At 39.4% G+C, this 20,089-nt stretch overlaps 1 protein-coding gene across 1 annotated transcript; it reads right to left on the reverse strand.

Annotated features, from left to right (window-relative positions):
- Positions 1-1,004: 1,004 nt before the first annotated feature.
- LOC110027526 (probable serine acetyltransferase 1) lies at positions 1,005-18,750 on the reverse strand. The gene is made up of 2 exons (XM_020729001.1): positions 17,645-18,750; positions 1,005-1,276 (listed from the first exon to the last, which is right to left on the reverse strand). Exon 1 carries the CDS (start codon positions 18,590-18,592, stop codon positions 17,711-17,713), a length of 882 nt encoding a protein of 293 aa, XP_020584660.1. The 5' UTR covers positions 18,593-18,750; the 3' UTR covers positions 1,005-1,276; positions 17,645-17,710.
- Positions 18,751-20,089: the final 1,339 nt, after the last annotated feature.

The following is a 20,089-nucleotide window of genomic DNA, read 5'->3' on the forward strand; positions in this document are numbered from 1 at the left end:
GACTTTCTATGAACTTCTTTATTCAACACTAGCCCAAAAATGTCATCGAAGTTTAACTTCATATTACCTCAAAATTTACCACCGTGACCAATCCATCTCAGCTATTCTACAATGAAGACAAAATTAACATGTCCTAACCTTATCATCAAATTTGATACCCACATAACACAACTACTTAGTCACATTATTGAAATTGTTCACTTGTCTAGCCACCAAACTGTTTTTTATTACCTTCATACTGAATAATTTCTTCATCAGAAAAACTTTATTTGAAAAAGAATGTTTTTCATATATCTTTATCAACATCGTCATTAGATCCACCATAATTTTCTCATTCACTATATTGAACGCAAAGTGAAAGACAGATCAAACCTAGGTTTGTTGATTCAACATTCTCGTTCTTCCAGAGTCATCGTTTCAGGCTTCTTGGTGATTTCTTATAGTGGCATATCCACCTATATATTTTTTTCTGATACAACAAATCTTCCACTTGCATTTCAAGAACACAAAGTTCGAACCATTGAATTTTTCCACTTTGTACCTCACTTTGTCGGTCATTGCTCCCACTCGAATTAACATTCTTTAGAAAAATAAATTTTGTTTTGATACCACTTGTTGGGAAGAAAGCTAAGACTTTAATCAATTTACAATCAAATTCACATAATGGAATAAGGCACATTGATTCGAAATTTGGAACAAAATATCGAAGAAAAACACAACAAAGTAATCACAGAAAAATAGAACAAGATTTAATGTATAAAAATCTGAGAACAGGAAAAACTACAGAGCCACACCACATAAAAAATTCACTATGAAAAGATAAATATACAAAGATTTTCACAACTCAGATCTCTCTCTACAACACTGGAACTTACAATAATTGTACTCCAAATCCTCTTTTGATCTCACAAGAGAAATCGTATGCTGAAATCCACCTCTCAAGCACATTGCAACTTATATGCTCCGTCGAGAGACTAGCATGCGGCTAGAGAGATCTTCATGAAACAAGGACTTAAGCCCCTAATTGCGTACACATTGCTCCCGGTACCTACGTGTCATTCCCGGCCTACCGAACACTGCCTTTCAGGTTTCTCGGGTTGAAGTAAAGTACTTGAGCGCCTAAGCGCCCCCCTTACTGAATCCAGGCGAGGAGGTGCCCTATGTCGGCGCCTACGCACCACCTTCAATGGATCCCAACTCCTGTATGCCATTCAGACCAGGCTCCTAGGTGCCCCTCCTGATCCTGACATCGCTTGTGTGGCCTTTTAATCAAGCTCTATACATTGCAAATTTCTACTTATTTACATATCTAACATGTAAACTTTAATTTTTACATAGATACCATCATATTGAAGCATGAAAAGGTGTATTTCACATTGAAAAAGTTATAATAATGCTATTTTTTAAATGAAAAAAATAAAATTGAAATGTTAGATACGTAAATATATAAGGATTGGGTGGTATGTATTTAAATGACTCAAATGTTATTACTAATAGCCTGGTCATGTTTTTGCAATTGTAGGCATCCAATATCCACAACCTTATAAGAAAAGCAGTGGTACAAAGAAAACAAAAGTGGTGGCTAGAAGGCTCTCATCTTAGTTCAGCCATTTAAGGTCGGACACTAAAAGCTAGCCATTTAGCAAACTGAACAGAACCCAAAAGTGGAGAAAATTCTGGGTGATATATTGGACTTGAATCATCAAATCTATTAATATTGCACCAACCGATCAACCGAATCAGCTATCGCTACTACGAGCTATATAACATAAAACTGACTTCAAAATATCACAAGATATCATCAACGAGCTATTAAATATTTAAATATTTAAATAATAAATAAATAAAATCAATCCAAATTAATAAAAAAAAAACCAGATTTGACCTATCCCTATCTCCCACTCTCCCCTTTGGCGCTCCCTCTTTTTTTGTTTAACTTTTGTCTTAAAACACCATGCGAGAGCTTGCAAAAATGTGGTTGATGCCTTGGGATGGCTTGATCACTATAATGGACTGCCTAAAGGAACCATATGCAAATAAATGTTTACTTTGATCTGCCAAACTTCAATGCTACAGGTGATTATTCAATTCAGCAAGGCTCGCTCTTTAAAGGAAATCGATTATACAACAACAACAACAACAACAACAACAAAGCCTTAATCCCACTATGTGGGGTCGGCTACATGAATCCTTTTTCTCCATTGCGTCCTATTTAGTATCATATTTTCATTTAGTTCTAGTAAATTAAAATCATTTTTAATACAATAAGCCCAAGTCTTCCTAGGTCTACCTCTGTTTTTCTTAACACAAGTCGAATTTAAAACATCTACTCTCCTAATCGGATCATCTAATGGTCGACGTTTAATATGACCAAACCATCTAAGACGACTTTCTCTAATTTTGTCTGTCACAGGAGCTACACCAACCCTATCACGAATATATTCATTCCGCATTTTGTCTCTAAGTGTAAAGCCACTCATCCACCTAATCATTCTCATCTCGGCAACACTTAACTTATTATTATGCTTCTCTTTTAAAGGCCAACATTCAGCGCCATAGAGCATTGCAGGTCTCACCACCATCTTATAAAATTTTCCTTTCAGTCTTAGCGGTACTTTTCTATCACACAAAAGGCCCGAAGCATTCCTCCACTTCAACCAACCAACTTGAATTCTACTATTAACATCCCCATCTATATCACCATCGCTTTGGACAACGGACCCAAGATATCTAAATCGTTCACACCTTTTAATAATTTGATCACCCAAAGTCACACATCTGTCACTAGAGCTATTACTACTAAAATTACATTCAATATATTCAGTTTTAGTTCTACTTAAACGAAGGCCTTTAGACTCCAATGTAGACCTCCATAATTCAAGTTTTTCCTGGGCTTTTTCTCTCGTTTTATCCACGAGAAGAATATCATCAGCAAAAAGCATAAACCAAGGTACATCCTCTTGTAGATGTCCAGTAAGACCATCCATAACTAAAGCAAAAAGATATGGGCTTAAAGTCGATCCCTGATGTAAACCAACAGAAATAGGAAAATATTTTGTCAATCCTCCTTCAGTTTGAACACAAGTAACAGCTCTAGTATACATATCTTTAATGACTTGAATATAAGTCAAATCAACACATTTCTTCTCGAGAACTTTCCAAAGGATATCTCTTGGAACCTTATCGTAAGCTTTTTCTAAATCAATAAAAATCAAATGTAGATTCTCCTTATTATCTCTGAACTTCTCCATCAAACCTCTCAATAAATGTATAGCTTCCATAGTAGACCTGTCAGGCATAAATCCAAATTGATTATGAGAAATTTTCGTGATGCATCTTAACCTATGTTCAATTACCCTCTCCCATAATTTTAAAGTATGACACATCAACTTAATTCCTCTATAATTTGCACACTCTTGTGCATCCCCTTTATTCTTAAAAATGGGGATCAAAATACTCTTCCTCCACTCCTCAGGCATCTTTTTAGTTTTTAAAATAATATTAAAGAGTTTAGTAAGCCAAGAAACTCCCAAATCTCCCAAATATTTCCACACTTCAATTGGGATATCATCAGGTCCTACAGACTTTCCACCCTTGGTTTTCTTTAAAGCCTCCTCAACTTCTTTTTTGCTAATGCGACGGTAAAAATGAAACGTTTTATTATTATTTACGATATTAAAATCACTAAGTTCGATCGTATTTTCAGAAACTTCATTAAAAAGTTTATCAAAGTAACTCACCCACCTATGTTGAATATCTTTTTCTAAGAAAAGTACTTTTTGATTTTCATCTTTAATACACTTTACTTGAGGTAAATCTTTGATTTTCTTTTCTCTTTGTTTGGCTAGTTTATACATATATTTTTCACCCTCCTTAGTATCTAATCTATTATAAAGATCATTAAAAGCAGAATTTTTAGCATCACAGATTGTTCTTTTAGACTCTCTGCGAGCCGTTTGATATTTTCTCCAGTTCTCTAAGCTTTTACATTTAAACCAATTTTTATAACATAACTTCTTATATTTTATCTTTTCTTGCACATTATTATTCCACCACCAACTATTTTTATTTGTAAATATTTTTCCCTTTGATTCTCCAAGAACATCTTTTGCTACATGTTTAATAGCGTTTGTTACTTTATCCCACATCACATTTGCTTCTTCATGAATATCCCAAATTTTGAAATCTTGAATTTTACTCATAAAATAAATTTTATTTGTATCTTTTAAGTTTCTCCATCTAATTCTGCAATGATGAGTCCTAGTATTTTTTATTTTACAACTCTTAATCTTAAAATCTAAAACGAAGGAAATCTAAAAGGAAATCGATTATGCATTTTGAAAATTTCATTGCAACAAACAACTAATGAAATAGTGCCGCGGTATGAGAAATTATTGCATTAGGACACCTGATGCAAATTTGCATCAAGTGTCCAATAATAAGGGGTCATGTGGCAATTTGGGCCCATTGACATACACGGTTTGGGCCCAGGTTGCCACGTGGCACCCTGTTATTGGACACCTGATGCACATTTGCATATGGTGTTCTGATACAATAATTTTTCCAGCGGTAGAGGATAGAAGCATACATGGGCTGAGACAAGACACATTCGTTACAACAATCCCGAAATCCCGATTCTTTTGGTCGAAACTTTGCCACAAATTTATCATTTTGTAGAGAAATGCACTGCATGACAACAATATCATAGGAGAAACACTGGACTATATACCCCCACCTCTTCCCAACTAAATTTAGGAAGAACTAAGCATTGAGTTTGTGTTGGGGATGAGAAATTCTTCACAGGGATGCCATTGAATGAGAGCTATAGACTGAGGATTTGGTACAGGCACCAGAAAGAGCAAATGTGAAGTAGAAAACTAATGCTACAATTCGTTCATCTAATAGGAGTCATATATATTTCAAAGACAATTCAGAAAAATAGTAAAGGTAATGCTGGCATCATGTTGGATGTCATTTATGTGGAATGTCCATTTGAGCGGAACGGGATTGTGCCTCACGCTTATACTTTCTCTGTAGCTCCAGATATTCGTCGGTGCTCTCCATAGCACTCTTGCAAACCCGAGAGATGAATATCCACACATACAATGTGCCCCGTAGCTTGTGGTGGCCAACACGTGTCGAATACCTGAAAAGTGAGATTTTGGCCCTGACACACCCGCACCAGGATGCGGGCGAGCTGACAAACATGGAGTTGGGAAGACCCGCGCAACTTCCGGGCGCGTCGGCGCCCAATCTTATGGACTCCAGCGCGTCTGCATTGCGATTGCAGTGCTCCAGTGCCATCTCAGCTAGTCCGCGCCAGTTTTCTTAGGGCACACCCATGTTGGACAAATGACGGGCCCGCGTCAGAAGATAGTGAGTTGGGTGCCCCTGCTCCGCGGCCCCGGCACACCTGTGCCAGACCAAAATATGCCCCTATTTTGTTGCTCGCAAATTCCAAAAGGATGGACCTTTGGTCCCTCAAATCCCACCATAAGGCCTCTAACCAGAGCTTTAAAAGCTAGTTACCTGGTTATTATGCCTAAAATGATTTTAAGCGAGGGACCAATGGTCCCTTGGGTGCCTCCCACGCCCAAAAAAAGGCAAAAGGGGAACCTTAATCCCAATATTCTTCAGCCAAGGAGAAGCTTTGGAGAGGGGAGAGCTGAGCTAGGTGCTTCTTCTTCCTTTAGATTCCTTCCTCCTCTTCATCTTCTTCTTCTTCCTCCATTGTTTTGATAAGAAGAGTGTGAGGGAGCTGTTAGAGAGGCTTCTTGGAGGAGCTTTTGAAGTTTCGGCCAAGGGAGGAAAAGGCTTCATCTCCTTTAGAAAAGAAGAGCTTCATCTTGCTAGGAGAAGGATTCTCTTGGAGCTTCCTCAGATTCTCCTTCATTAGGAGAGCTTCTTCCGTGTTTGGATAAGTGGCGGAGCTAGCATCGTCAAAATAAGGTTGGAGCTTGGAGCAAGTCGAGAGCACGCTTCCTCAACTGTCATGTAAGTGAATTCTCTAAATCCCCTGCAAATTTTTAATCCTTGAGCCCGCCTAGGTTTGGATCTTAAAGGATTAAGGATTAGAGTTTTGTGCTCAGAAAAAGCCGATAGGTTAGGGAGCCTTCTCGTAGACTTTCCCCCTTGCGAATCCGAGAGATTTACCCTCTAAGTCCTAGTTCCAAAATCCCACAAGACAAGGTCGTACTAATCTTGTCGTTTGTTTCGGCGGTTTCATTTGGATGGACGCTTGAAGCTGACCGACCGAGCGAACGAAGAATTTCCTTTGATCTCCGTTTTCTCAACCATAGAGAGTCCTCGCGAGAGACCCTCTATTTCATGTTGGGCAAACAAAGTGGACATCATGTTGTCTCAAGCAATATGTCGTTAGTACACGTCTCCATTAATTAAAACCTAAATCCTATGTGAAGTCGTTAAGACGAATTCGACGTGTCGTCGAATGCATTGGGTTGTGTGGCTTGCATGCTCATTTGTCATGTATTGCACATTTGCATGCCTGATCGCGTAATCATTTCGGTTCGATTGACCGCCCCAGCTCAATCGTCTGATCGATTGGGCTCAATTGGTCGTCTCGGTCCGATCACCCTATCTTTTTGTTTTGATCGACCGTCCAGGCTCAATCGCTTGATCACTTGGGTGTAATCGGTTGTCTCGGTCTGATCATTCTATCTTTGGTTTGATAGGCCGCCCCAGCTCGATTGTCCGATCATTTGGTTCAATCGACTGTCCCAATCCGATTACCCTATCTTTTCGGTTCAATCACCGCCTCGGCTCGATCGTTCGATCCTTGGGATCAATCGGTCATCTCAGTTCGATCACCCTGTCCTTTAGTTTTGGTCGGCCGCACCAGTTCGATCACCCGATCCTTTGGGTTTGAACGACCCTCCGAGTTCGATCACCTTATCTTTCGGTTCGGTCAGCCGCTCCAACTCGATCGTCCGATCCTTGGGTTCGATCAGTGTCCCGGTCCGATCACCTTATCTTTTCGGTTCAATACCCGCCCTGGCTCGATCGTTCAATCCTTGGGCTCAGTCAGTCATCCCGAGTTGATCGCCCTATCCTTTGGGTTAGGTCGGTCGCCCAGGTCCAATCACCCGATCCTCTAAGTTCAAACGGCTGCCCCCGTCCGATCACCCTATCCTTTGGGTGGTTCAGTCGGCCACCCTGGTACAATCACCCGATCCTTTGGATTCGATCAACCGCCCCACTCCGATCACTCATCCTTTGGGTCGATTGGCCACCCCATTCTGATCACCCTATTCTTTCAGTTTGGTAGACTGCCTCAATCGAATCACCCAATCCTTTTGGTTTGATCGGCAGTCCAGTGTTCGATTACCCAATTCTTTAGGTTTGATCGGTCACCCTGGGTCCGATCACCCTATCCTTTGGGTTCGATCAATCGCCACGGTCAAATCACCTTATCCTTTGGGTTCGATCGGCCCTCCCGGCCCGATCACCAGATCTTTTGGGTTCGATCAGTCTTCTTGATCCGATCATCCTATCTTTTGGGTTCAATCGAACGTCCCGATTTGATTACCTGATCTTTTGGGTTTGATTGACCACCTCGGCCCGATCGACCCATCTCTTCAGTCTTATCGGCTGTTACGGCACGATTGACCGACCACTTCAGTCCGGTTGGCTATCTTGACCAACTTGTTTTGACTGTTGCATGCTTATGTGCATTCTTGCTTCTTGCTTGTCTCTTTTGCGTGTGTATGAAAACTCTTTTGACGTTATGTCTAGATATTTCATTGCATGTAAAATTATATTTGCCTTGTATGCTTTTTATCATTTAGCTCGTTTGGATGTCCCTCTGAGCATCCTCGTTCGGACGTCTCTTTGAGCATCGTAGTTTGCCGTGTCTCTTTGAGCATCTGCACATGTAAGTATCCTTCCCACATATGTACTCACATGCACGTGAATAGATGCTTGCACACCTCTTGAAAGGTGGCTCATATACAACCATCTACCTCACTCGCTACGACACAGTATAGAGTGACGTAGGTATTTCACGTTGCGCTCAGCACTAAATACGCTTCTTAGCCATTGAAATCATGCACGGCAAAATGTATGTCCACCTGGATATGTGGTTCTCACTTGCACAAAGCATATTACCTAGCATGCATGGCACTTAGCATCTTTTGTATGCCTTTTTTTTCGTCTTTGAAGTTTGTTGCACTGATTGCATGTTTGCATGTGCACATTTGAGTGTCTCTCGGGTACGGATTAATTTCTTTACATCTGGCTGGGGTTCCCGGGGATGGCATAATTCCTCTTTATAGGTAGGATGTACCCGGTATACCTGCTTTGTAAGTGTCATTTGCATGTGGAATTCTTGCATTCTTTTGCATGATGTGTTTTGCTTCTTTAGCAATTGTTGTTATTGTACGTGTTTTGGCCGACAATCATAAAGCGATGAATCTTTTACATGTATGTGCATCGCTCAATTGCATTGATGACAAATCCTACTCATTAGGATGAGTGGCCCGGGTGTTGGTTGTAATACATAAATAGCATTACTCGCGGAATAGCTCCGCAAGTAATGCGAGTTTTTGTATTATGACCAACTCATGCATGATTGTGATAAGGATCTAAGGGCTCTAAATTACATCACTTGCATATTACAAACTCACATTTAATTGTCCTATATTTTAAAGTATAGAACAAATATTTTTCTATTATGTATTATCCACCTTTAAAATTTATATAAATTAGGTCATATGTGAGGCCTTCTGTTTTAAATGTCATCTTCTTATTGAGGCTTTTAGATCTGTTGGATCCTTAGAACGAGGCTAGTGTGGGCCACTCCGTCAAAGACATACATTTAAACTTTACCACTGCACTGTGCACACACTTAGGTGTTGCGATGAACACTGCAATAAACAGCGTGCTAGGTTAAGACAAGAATGCTAGGTAGTTTTTTTTGATGTTCTGACTGTATTTTATGATGATTTGGTTGTCTTGGCCAGACATCACTTTTGTGTTGCTTTGTGTGTTTAATGGGTGTGAGACTTGTGCACTAAATGCTGGGGGCGATTTTCTTGCAGGGAGTCATGTCCAATAGAGAAAAGCTACAATGATTTATAATACCAAATTTTCTGCAGGTGTTGTTAAGTTCTCCCGCAAGGCTACTTCAATATGTTGTATGTAGATAGTTTTTTGCTAACATTATTTTCGTGCAGGTCGAGTTTTTTTTAGACTTTACTATGTACTTTTTAGAGTCCTTAGAAGAGTTTATCGTGGAAATAAGATACGGGCACAAGTTCTGAGATGCTTGAAGCAGGGAACTACGTGGCGGGGAACAAGAGCAGATACTCGTGTCCCGCATCTAGAACCAGGTACGTATTGTGGTGTCTGGCCGTTGTTTTGTTTTTCTGGAATATGTTGTCTATCCAACGACACCCGACCTATTATTATTTATTCATTTGACTTATATTACTTTCCGCAGTGTAATTGACTTGGCTTCGTCACCATTTGTTTATGGTTTGTCTGGGAATCCTTGAGAGCTATGGTGAGGAGAATGCAGATTATGGGTAGCTTTGTGACGGGACTGAAGATAGCGGTGTAGTCTAAGCCCTTTTGTTGTTTGAAGCCTTGAACAATCATATGAGCTTTAGACTTGGCCAATGTTCCATTTTAAATTGTATTAGGTTCGAAAAGTCTATTTGCAGCCTATAATATTTTGTTGAGATGGGGGGATCAAAGATGCAAGTGCCCTGCTGATGGAGAGCTTGAAATTCCAAAAACATAGCTTGCATCCAATGGCAATGTTTGACTGCTTGAGCATAGGAGAAAGGGTCGGCATTGTTGGAGACGGATATGTTGATTTAGGAGCTGTTTGGGTTGAGTAACCCGATTTTGGATCTGGTTGTCATGGGGTATATAGTAGTGTTTGGGAGGGCTAATGGTGGAAGGTGTTGTAATTGATTCGGTTTGGGGGTGTTCTGAGGATGGTGGAAGAGATGGAGGCCGGATGAGTATGGGCAGGGTTGCACCTGATGTGGGCGAGGTAGCCGTTGTAGGTTGTATGGATGTTGAAGTTAGTGTAGGTGTGGTAGTTGAAGTAGATGATAGTGTAGAGTGTGATTTGATAGTCCGGAATGGGAAGCTTTGTTCATTGCAGACAACATGTCAAGAGACAATTTTTGGTGGGTTTGTGGCTTGTAGCAATAGTAAACTTTGTGAGATGGTGAATACCCAATAAAGATACATGGAGGAACTGTTGGAGACAGTTTGCGTGAGGCTTGTGATTTTTGTCAGGGGAAGCTTAAGCAGCCAAAAATCTTGAGATGAGAATAGGTGGGTGGGGAGTTATGTAGTAGTCATGTGGTGACTTTAGCGAGATGGCTTTGAAGGGCATTTGATTTATGAGAAAAGTTGTTGTCATGAGGACAACAGCCCAAAATTTTGGGGGGGTAGCTGAGCAGTTAGAGGGAGGGTTCTTGTAGTTTTAATAAGATGTTGGCGCTTACCCTCAACTATCCCGTTTTGTTGGGGCGTATAAGAGCAACAAAATTGATGAAGGATGCTGTGAAGTTATGGGTAAGTTTGAAGATTGTGAGATTTGAATTCTCCCCCTCCATCGGTGCATAAGATTTTTATGTTTTTTTTAATTGATTTTGAATCATTTAATGGAATGAGACGAGTTTTTTTGTAGTTTCGAATTAGACGACCGTAGGAAACACCAAGTTGTAACAAGAGTAATCATCAATAAAAATAAGATAGAATTTATAACCTTGAAGAGACAGTAGGCACAGGTCTCCAAATATCAGCATGAACTAATTCAACTAAACATTTTATTTCGGAAGTAGAAAGAGGAAAAGATTGTCTCTGACTTTTTGAAGAGTAACATTCATTGCAGAAAAGGAAAGAAGTAGGAATGGTTGTGGTAGTTGTTTCAGAGATAGCTTTGGTGGTGGTTTAATGAGCATGACTGAGCCGTCGGTGCCATGTTGCAGTGGACGATAATGAGGTGCTGGGAGCAAAAAAGGCGGAGAAAGGATAGAGACCATCCTTGCTAGGTCGTTGAAGCAAAATTTGGTTTGTCGTCTGATCCTTAATAACAAAACCAGATTTGATAAAGATAATATCACAATTATTGTCGGATGTCAGTTGATGAACAAAGAGAAGGTTTTGAGTTAGATGTGGGGAGTGTAGGAGTTGAAGCTTTCGTCGAGGCGTAGGTAAGGAACCTTTGCTCGAGTGGGTGATGGGAAGAGTCAAACCATCTCTGATGGTAAACGAATTGGAACCAGAGTATGGTGTAGTGAGTTGAAGATGCTCAAGGGTTGGATGTGGGTGAGAGGTTGCGCTATAGTCAAGCAACCAATCATGGGTTGCAGCATTGGTGGTTGTGAGGAGGGCAACATCAATTTTTGTTGATGGATATATGATGAAATTGGCTCGGTGACAACATGTGATTGTTGCATGTCCTGGTTTTCTGCAAATTTGACAGGTAGGGCGAGAAGATGGATTTCCGGAGTTGCAGCCAACTCGAGTTGAAGAGAGAGTGCATTGATGTTTGTACCTCAAATGCCTTGAGATTACTTCCCTTGACCTCGATTAGCAACAATATGGCCAAATTGGGATGAGTACACAGCAATGGCATTGATGTTTGGTTCCTTGGTGAGCTCAGCAGAGATGTTAGTTTCTTCCCTGCAGAGCAAAGAGTAGCGATCATCAAGCTTAATAGATTCAGATCGTGTGCAGATAGTTGTTTTGAAGGATTGATAAGAGATTGGTAATCCATTGAGAGTTTAAATGATGATGTCTTCGGGATCGATGTGTCCACCAGCAACAGGGATGTTGTCGACAAGTGATTTAATTCAGAGAAGATATTGAGTCATTGGTTGATCCTTCATAGAAATGTAGTGTTCATTTCATAATTGGATGGCTCACAATTGATTGGTTGATTGAAGTCAAATGGTTAGGGTTGTTCAGACTTCTGATGTTGATTCTAGATTGAGGATGTAGGGAAGAATTGTGAGGGAGAGAGTGGGGTATATGCTGATAAATTTTGATCAGCTAGTTGTCAGGTGAGAATTTGCGAGTTTTGAATAAGCTGGCCATTAGAATCATTTATTTGAGGTGAAGAAGAAGTGGTTGAACCATCAAAAAAGCTATCAAAGCCATTTGCCTTGAAGAGCTTGTGAATTTGGGATTTCCAGATAGGATACTTGTCTACTGTAAGTTGGATGTGGGCATTGGGCAATGTTTTTGATGTTTGACATAAAAAAATTTAGGGAGGAATGGATGGGGATTTCGGCCATTGTTGGGGTGGTGGGAGAGTTTGAAGTTGGATTGGTGTACGAGGAAGAGAGAGACATTTGCAAGAAGAGGAAAGTGATTAGAGAGATTAGAGAGGTTAGGACGGGAACCTTTGCTCTGATACCATGAGAAACTCCTCACAAGGAAGCCATTGAAGGAGAGTTGTAGAGTGAGACTCCTGTACAGGCAACAGTGAGAGCAAATGTGAAGAAGAAAACCAATCCTACAATTCATTCATCTAATAGAGTCATATTAATTACATACACAATTCAGCAAAATAGTAAAGGTATTGCATGAGTGAAGCATATAATTAAGAAGTGAAGAATCATGTGATGGCAGGAGGTGGAGCAGGTGGTCCTGCTATTAGAGATTTGTTACGATGGAGATGGAAAAATGTCCATCTAGCAATGGTAAGGAGTATAGGGCTGTTAGGGGCTACCAAGACCAAATATGGGTACGGACTCACTTATGGTGATAGTCGATCGCTTCTTCAAAGTGGCTTACCCTATAGCTTGCAAGAAAATATTTGATGCAATCAATGTGGCTAAAATTTTTTATAGATAGCATTGGTGGTGGTTGTGGTAGTTGTTTCAGAGATAGCTTTGGTGGTGGTTTAATGAGCATGACTGAGCCGTCGGTGCCATGTTGCAGTGGACGATAATGAGGTGCTGGGAGCAAAAAAGGCGGAGAAAGGATAGAGACCATCCTTGCTAGGTCGTTGAAGCAAAATTTGGTTTGTCGTCTGATCCTTAATAACAAAACCAGATTTGATAAAGATAATATCACAATTATTGTCGGATGTCAGTTGATGAACAAAGAGAAGGTTTTGAGTTAGATGTGGGGAGTGTAGGAGTTGAAGCTTTCGTCGAGGCGTAGGTAAGGAACCTTTGCTCGAGTGGGTGATGGGAAGAGTCAAACCATCTCTGATGGTAAACGAATTGGAACCAGAGTATGGTGTAGTGAGTTGAAGATGCTCAAGGGTTGGATGTGGGTGAGAGGTTGCGCTATAGTCAAGCAACCAATCATGGGTTGCAGCATTGGTGGTTGTGAGGAGGGCAACATCAATTTTTGTTGATGGATATATGATGAAATTGGCTCGGTGACAACATGTGATTGTTGCATGTCCTGGTTTTCTGCAAATTTGACAGGTAGGGCGAGAAGATGGATTTCCGGAGTTGCAGCCAACTCGAGTTGAAGAGAGAGTGCATTGATGTTTGTACCTCAAATGCCTTGAGATTACTTCCCTTGACCTCGATTAGCAACAATATGGCCAAATTGGGATGAGTACACAGCAATGGCATTGATGTTTGGTTCCTTGGTGAGCTCAGCAGAGATGTTAGTTTCTTCCCTGCAGAGCAAAGAGTAGCGATCATCAAGCTTAATAGATTCAGATCGTGTGCAGATAGTTGTTTTGAAGGATTGATAAGAGATTGGTAATCCATTGAGAGTTTAAATGATGATGTCTTCGGGATCGATGTGTCCACCAGCAACAGGGATGTTGTCGACAAGTGATTTAATTCAGAGAAGATATTGAGTCATTGGTTGATCCTTCATAGAAATGTAGTGTTCATTTCATAATTGGATGGCTCACAATTGATTGGTTGATTGAAGTCAAATGGTTAGGGTTGTTCAGACTTCTGATGTTGATTCTAGATTGAGGATGTAGGGAAGAATTGTGAGGGAGAGAGTGGGGTATATGCTGATAAATTTTGATCAGCTAGTTGTCAGGTGAGAATTTGCGAGTTTTGAATAAGCTGGCCATTAGAATCATTTATTTGAGGTGAAGAAGAAGTGGTTGAACCATCAAAAAAGCTATCAAAGCCATTTGCCTTGAAGAGCTTGTGAATTTGGGATTTCCAGATAGGATACTTGTCTACTGTAAGTTGGATGTGGGCATTGGGCAATGTTTTTGATGTTTGACATAAAAAAATTTAGGGAGGAATGGATGGGGATTTCGGCCATTGTTGGGGTGGTGGGAGAGTTTGAAGTTGGATTGGTGTACGAGGAAGAGAGAGACATTTGCAAGAAGAGGAAAGTGATTAGAGAGATTAGAGAGGTTAGGACGGGAACCTTTGCTCTGATACCATGAGAAACTCCTCACAAGGAAGCCATTGAAGGAGAGTTGTAGAGTGAGACTCCTGTACAGGCAACAGTGAGAGCAAATGTGAAGAAGAAAACCAATCCTACAATTCATTCATCTAATAGAGTCATATTAATTACATACACAATTCAGCAAAATAGTAAAGGTATTGCATGAGTGAAGCATATAATTAAGAAGTGAAGAATCATGTGATGGCAGGAGGTGGAGCAGGTGGTCCTGCTATTAGAGATTTGTTACGATGGAGATGGAAAAATGTCCATCTAGCAATGGTAAGGAGTATAGGGCTGTTAGGGGCTACCAAGACCAAATATGGGTACGGACTCACTTATGGTGATAGTCGATCGCTTCTTCAAAGTGGCTTACCCTATAGCTTGCAAGAAAATATTTGATGCAATCAATGTGGCTAAAATTTTTTTCAAATAGAATTCTCATTTTCAAGAAGTGATTTGCAACCTCACCTCAAATTCATGAGTTACTTTTGGAGGTAACTTTGGAAAAGACTACATATTGAATTGAAGTATAGTTCCCCTTATCACGCATAATCTAAAAGACAGCATATATTCTAAATCAAACTCCACCATTATTCGTTGCCTGGTAGAGGAATAATCAAAACAACGGGATAATGTATTGGGATAAACTAAATATGTATTTAATTCCATGTAGAACCAATCAACTGGTAGGACTCCATTTAGTATTGTCTATACAAAAAGAACTCAACCATATCGTAGACGTTACAATTTTTCCTAACTAGATGAGCTAGTCAGCTGCAAATTGGTTGATAATTTTGAATAAATTCTACAAGAGGTGAAAAATAAACTTGAATAAAGCAATCCGACATTCAAACAAAGAGCTGATCAACAAAAACAACACAAAAAATTTAATGTTGGTGATTTTGTAATGATATAACTCCAAAAGGAGATATTCCAATAGAAACCTACTCCAAGCTACAACCCAAAAGAATTGGATCATTCTCTATAGCCAAGTGCTTCCCAGTGATATAATATTTATCATATTTTCAATGTAACTGACATCTACAAAGTTTAAAAATACAAAATCGAGGACGAGATGTTTTATCTTTGTGATGTGGATGTAAGCCTCAACGGAGATTGAGATGCAAACCTTGAAAAAAAAACTCACAAAAAAAATTAAAAATAATTCATAAACATGATATAATCATTAATATATTGATTTAGCTTATTATCATAAGCACATAAATCACAAATAACAATTTTAAATATTGATAAAAATAAAAAATTTGAAATGAAGTTTAATGCAAGTTTTCACTTAAAAGTTAAATGCTCTGAGGATTAAGATCCACAAGGTCATCCTCATAGTCGTCATCTTCGGAAGAATGATCATATATAATAATTTCATTATCATGTAATTTTGTCACATCCGCATCTTCCAAATCTTTTTAATTCATTTCAGTTTTCTTCTTACCATGGATATCAACTAGCACTAAATTCAAAATAATTTCAAACAAAATAATAAATTAATAACAAAATAAAGTAATCATACTTAAACTACCTATCAAATTTTTAGGCATTAAATCAAGCATATTAAACATAAGTGTAATATATATTAATAATACAATTAAATATATATTTTTCTTTAATCTAATTGAGATGCCATCTCAAACATCTAGAGCCATAAAGCCTGAAAGCATTTCTTGTGCACCTCAATTCAAAGCAGACCTTAAAACGTGCATCTCAAACATTTTTTTAAGCGAGAAAGACCTCAACTTTCATCCAACAAAAGACAGACAGACACAAGTTACAAAGCTTTTTGAATTGAAGGGAACTGATGCAACTACTTCAATGGTAAGCAGCTTGTTTTATTAGTATTTCTTTATTATTCTAAATTAATGTTGTTATTACTTCTTAAACTCAACTAGTTTCATTCTTCGCATATCAGTTATAACTAAATACCTTGTTTGGTTTAGGGAATATATGGTCCATACCATTCTGCAAAATGGGATAGTGATATTTTACCCTTGTCGGATTCCTCTAGAAAGCGTGTCATTTCCATTTCTGCTATTCTTCTTCTTCCTCTCTACTGGTTTTTACCGCTTACTCATCCTTTCAACAAAAACTATTTCTGTCAAAAAAAGAAAAAGTGATTGCTCTATATTGCAAGGTTTCCATCACCCTACCTAATACACTGCATTGATTCCAATTTAGTGTCGCATTATTCAAAGAAGAAAACTACAACCTATTTATCTACTTTCTATACAGTGATGTGTTCTTGATTCATTTTGCTAGGTCTAGGAGGCAAAATGGGAATCCTTATTCCACAGTGATTCGACATGTCTGTAACTAAATTAAATCTTAGGTCTTAATAGTGCAGTTCATTAGCTATTAGCTTTTAATGCAACTATTTGGGGGCAAGAAACTCAGGTTCCTAAGAGTTCCCCAATCAAATCCAGAACCTCAAACATAAGCCATTGAGATTTTTTCTACTTAAGACGACTCAAGCAAGGTTTTTGAAGTACAACTTCAAAGCAGAAAGGTCTTCTTGCCTTGAATATCAAAAAATCCTCCGTGTAAAGGTCCAACTCATCCTATCAACTAAAACAATTTCCTTCCAAGTATTACTAAATCTAAAGCAATTTAGATTTACAAAGAGCCTAGTATGATAACTGCCATGTGTTCCAACTAAAAAAAATGTCAAACTAGCTACAAAAATAATACTCATTTTTTAAAGGGCAAGTAGGGAGAAATGATCCAGTTTCCTTCATCATAACAAGGATGTCATAGATTCATCTTGCAGAAACAAACGCTCTGAGATAAATGGATAAACCTAAATCCATCAGGCCATCCTCCAAACAGAACATCCGTAAAACAGTAGAAGCTTGAGCACTGAGTGGGCTCTCCCCAGTAGCCAAATGAATCGGGTAGCAAAAAAACATAAAATACGTCATATACATGGTACATAAATCAGCACAACGCCAGCGAAGTCACCAGGAATCAATGCAAAACCAAAAGCAACACTATCAGCATTCAGCAGTGCCAGAGAAACCATTTAGTTATTGGAAAAGAGGGACGACTATTCAATAAGTAAAAAACAAAGAATATCTCCTCATTCTTTCCTTTCCTGTAAGGTGAAAATTCAGGTTGCTGTAAACACGTATGGATACAACTAACAGATCATTCACTTGCCATTAATCTTTCCAAAACAAGTGAAAATGAAGTATGAATTTGTAGAAAGCACATATTATGCATCCTGCAAAATATTTAGCAATCAGCAGTTGAAAAATAAAGAACATACAATTTTAAATAGTTCCAGGTAGAGGGAACAAAGGGAAGCCTGTACGAGTATGCGTGAACAAAATCCTCAGATAGTGTAATCTGACCACTCGTTGATGAAAGAAGTGTGATCCATGGACTCTCCAGGAACGTCCTCGTGTCTGGCTGGCTTCTCATTCCCGCCGATGAGCCTGGCAGGATTCCCAACAGCGGTGGTCCTCGGCGGCACATCAATGAGCACGACAGAGCCGGCCCCAATCTTAGCCCCTTCGCCAATCATGACATTCCCCAGAATAGTAGCTCCAGCACCGATAAGAACACCGTCGCCGATCTTGGGGTGGCGATCGCCACCCACCTTACCAGTACCCCCAAGAGTGACATGGTGGAGGATTGAGACGTTGTTACCGACGACAGCGGTCTCACCGATGACGACACCCGTAGCATGATCGAGAAGGATCCCCTTCCCGATTCGAGCAGCAGGGTGAATATCGACAGCGAATACATCAGCGACTCGCGAGTGGAGAGCTAGGGCAAGGGGGCGGCGGTCTTGAACCCAAAGAAGATGGGCGATCCGATGAGCCTGAACAGCAAGGAAACCCTTATAGTTCAGAAGGCAGTGAGAGAACGAGACGCATGCCGGGTCACGATGGATAGCGGCAAGCAGATCGGCGACGATGGCGGAGCGGAGGGTGGGGGATGAAGACAGTGAATGGAGAAAGAGATCGTAGAGGAGAGTAGAGAGAAGTGTGGATGAACATAGCTTGTTCGCGAGGTGGAAAGAGAGGGAGCGTGCGAGAGATGGATGGGAGAGAACCGTTGAGTAGAGGTAACTCGCAAGAGCTGGCTCCGACTCCGCGTCTCGCCGGGCCTCCGCCTTAATCTGCGTCCACACCCATGCTTCCTCGTCCTCCGACTCCGGTGGCGGGAAGCTCGGCACCGGATATTGATTCAGCTGCTTCTCCGTCGGCATCTTCGCCGCCGCCGAGGAACCCTTTGCTTCCGCAGCCGTGATCTCCGGGTTTTGCGCGGGGATTATCAGTTATCAGTAAACTGTAGCCGCTCTCTCGCCGTTACGAAGTCCGCGAGTGTTGTCGCGGGTAATAAGCTGAGGAATCCTTTGGTGTCTTCTGGCGGCCGATTGTTAAATAAGAGAACTGTTTTCATCCACGTGGGGGAGAGGTTTTGACTTGATCAGATTTTTTAAAGGGATTTTTTGAAAGGATATTTGCATACATACCATACAATTTCTATGTATTTATATTAACACTTAAAACTATATATATATATATATATATATATACACATATATAATTTTATTTTATTGTTGGCATTATAAAAAAATATGTAAATTTTGATATAAAAGATAAGATATAAGGTGATGAATACTTAAAAATGTAAAATATATACAAATGGAAACTTACAAAAATAAAATATATACTAAAAAATAATTTTTAAAAAATAGAATATAATAGGATGAAAATTTATAATTTGTAATTAATGATGCCTTTTGTTCATATTATAATTGTATTGAATGATTATTTTATCGTCTATACTGTTAAATGTTTTTCTAGTTTACTCTGAGATGATTTGAATAAATAGATGATTTATGTAGCACTAATTTCAAAGTAGATCCAATAACATTACGACACATTATAATTGTAGAGAGAATATTTTTATCTAAATTCTTTTATTAGTGGTGATGCTTCATATGGAGAAATAGAGGTGAAAATAAAAATTTTCATGGTTCATATATCTACATAATTAAGAAACATTAGACTTATCCCATGTCATATGTGTGCTTTACTTCTTAATGACTACATAGAATTCATGCTCGATGATATATATACACCACTCAGTGAACACAATGTTATGTGGAACCAATGTGAAAGTGTATAAATTCGCACAACAACAATCAAATGCAAAGAATAATGTGGTTCGACATTGAATTGATTCGCCGTCCATGGGAGGGAGATTCTACTAACACCATATGAGAATAAATAAAAATGGCTTGGGGCTAATCTGAACTCAACTGAAAGTGAGATGTAATGGGTAAACTTGTCGCCTTGCTCGAGTCATCAACTCCAAATTTCTTCAATACCTCCGAACATAAGTTCATTGCGAAAGCCAAACCTTTCCAATTGTCTTGTCCCTAAGAATCTCGATGTCAAGTATTCTGTGAGCTACACCCAAGTCCTTCATTTCAAAATGTTTGGACAGTTGATTCTTCATCCTATCAACATCAATCTAACCGGTTGTTGCAATCAACATATCATCAACATATAAAAGCAAGTAAATGAACTCAATGTTGGCCAACTTATTAAAATATGCACAATAATCATATTGGCTCATTTTGTACTCTTGTCTCTTCATGAACTGATCAAATTTTTTATATCACTACTATGGTGACTACTTCAACTCATATGAAGGCTTGCCTAGTTTGCAAATTAAATCTCTTGATGCTCCATAT

The sequence above is a fragment of the Phalaenopsis equestris genome, unplaced genomic scaffold (assembly GCF_001263595.1).
Source record: "Phalaenopsis equestris unplaced genomic scaffold, ASM126359v1 Scaffold000428, whole genome shotgun sequence".
Classification (NCBI taxonomy): Eukaryota; Viridiplantae; Streptophyta; class Magnoliopsida; order Asparagales; family Orchidaceae; genus Phalaenopsis; species Phalaenopsis equestris.

Excerpts from the sequence above, each read along its gene's own strand:
- LOC110027526 (XM_020729001.1), bottom strand. The coding sequence starts at position 18,592 with ATGCCGACGGAGAAGCAGCTGAATCAATATCCGGTGCCGAGCTTCCCG.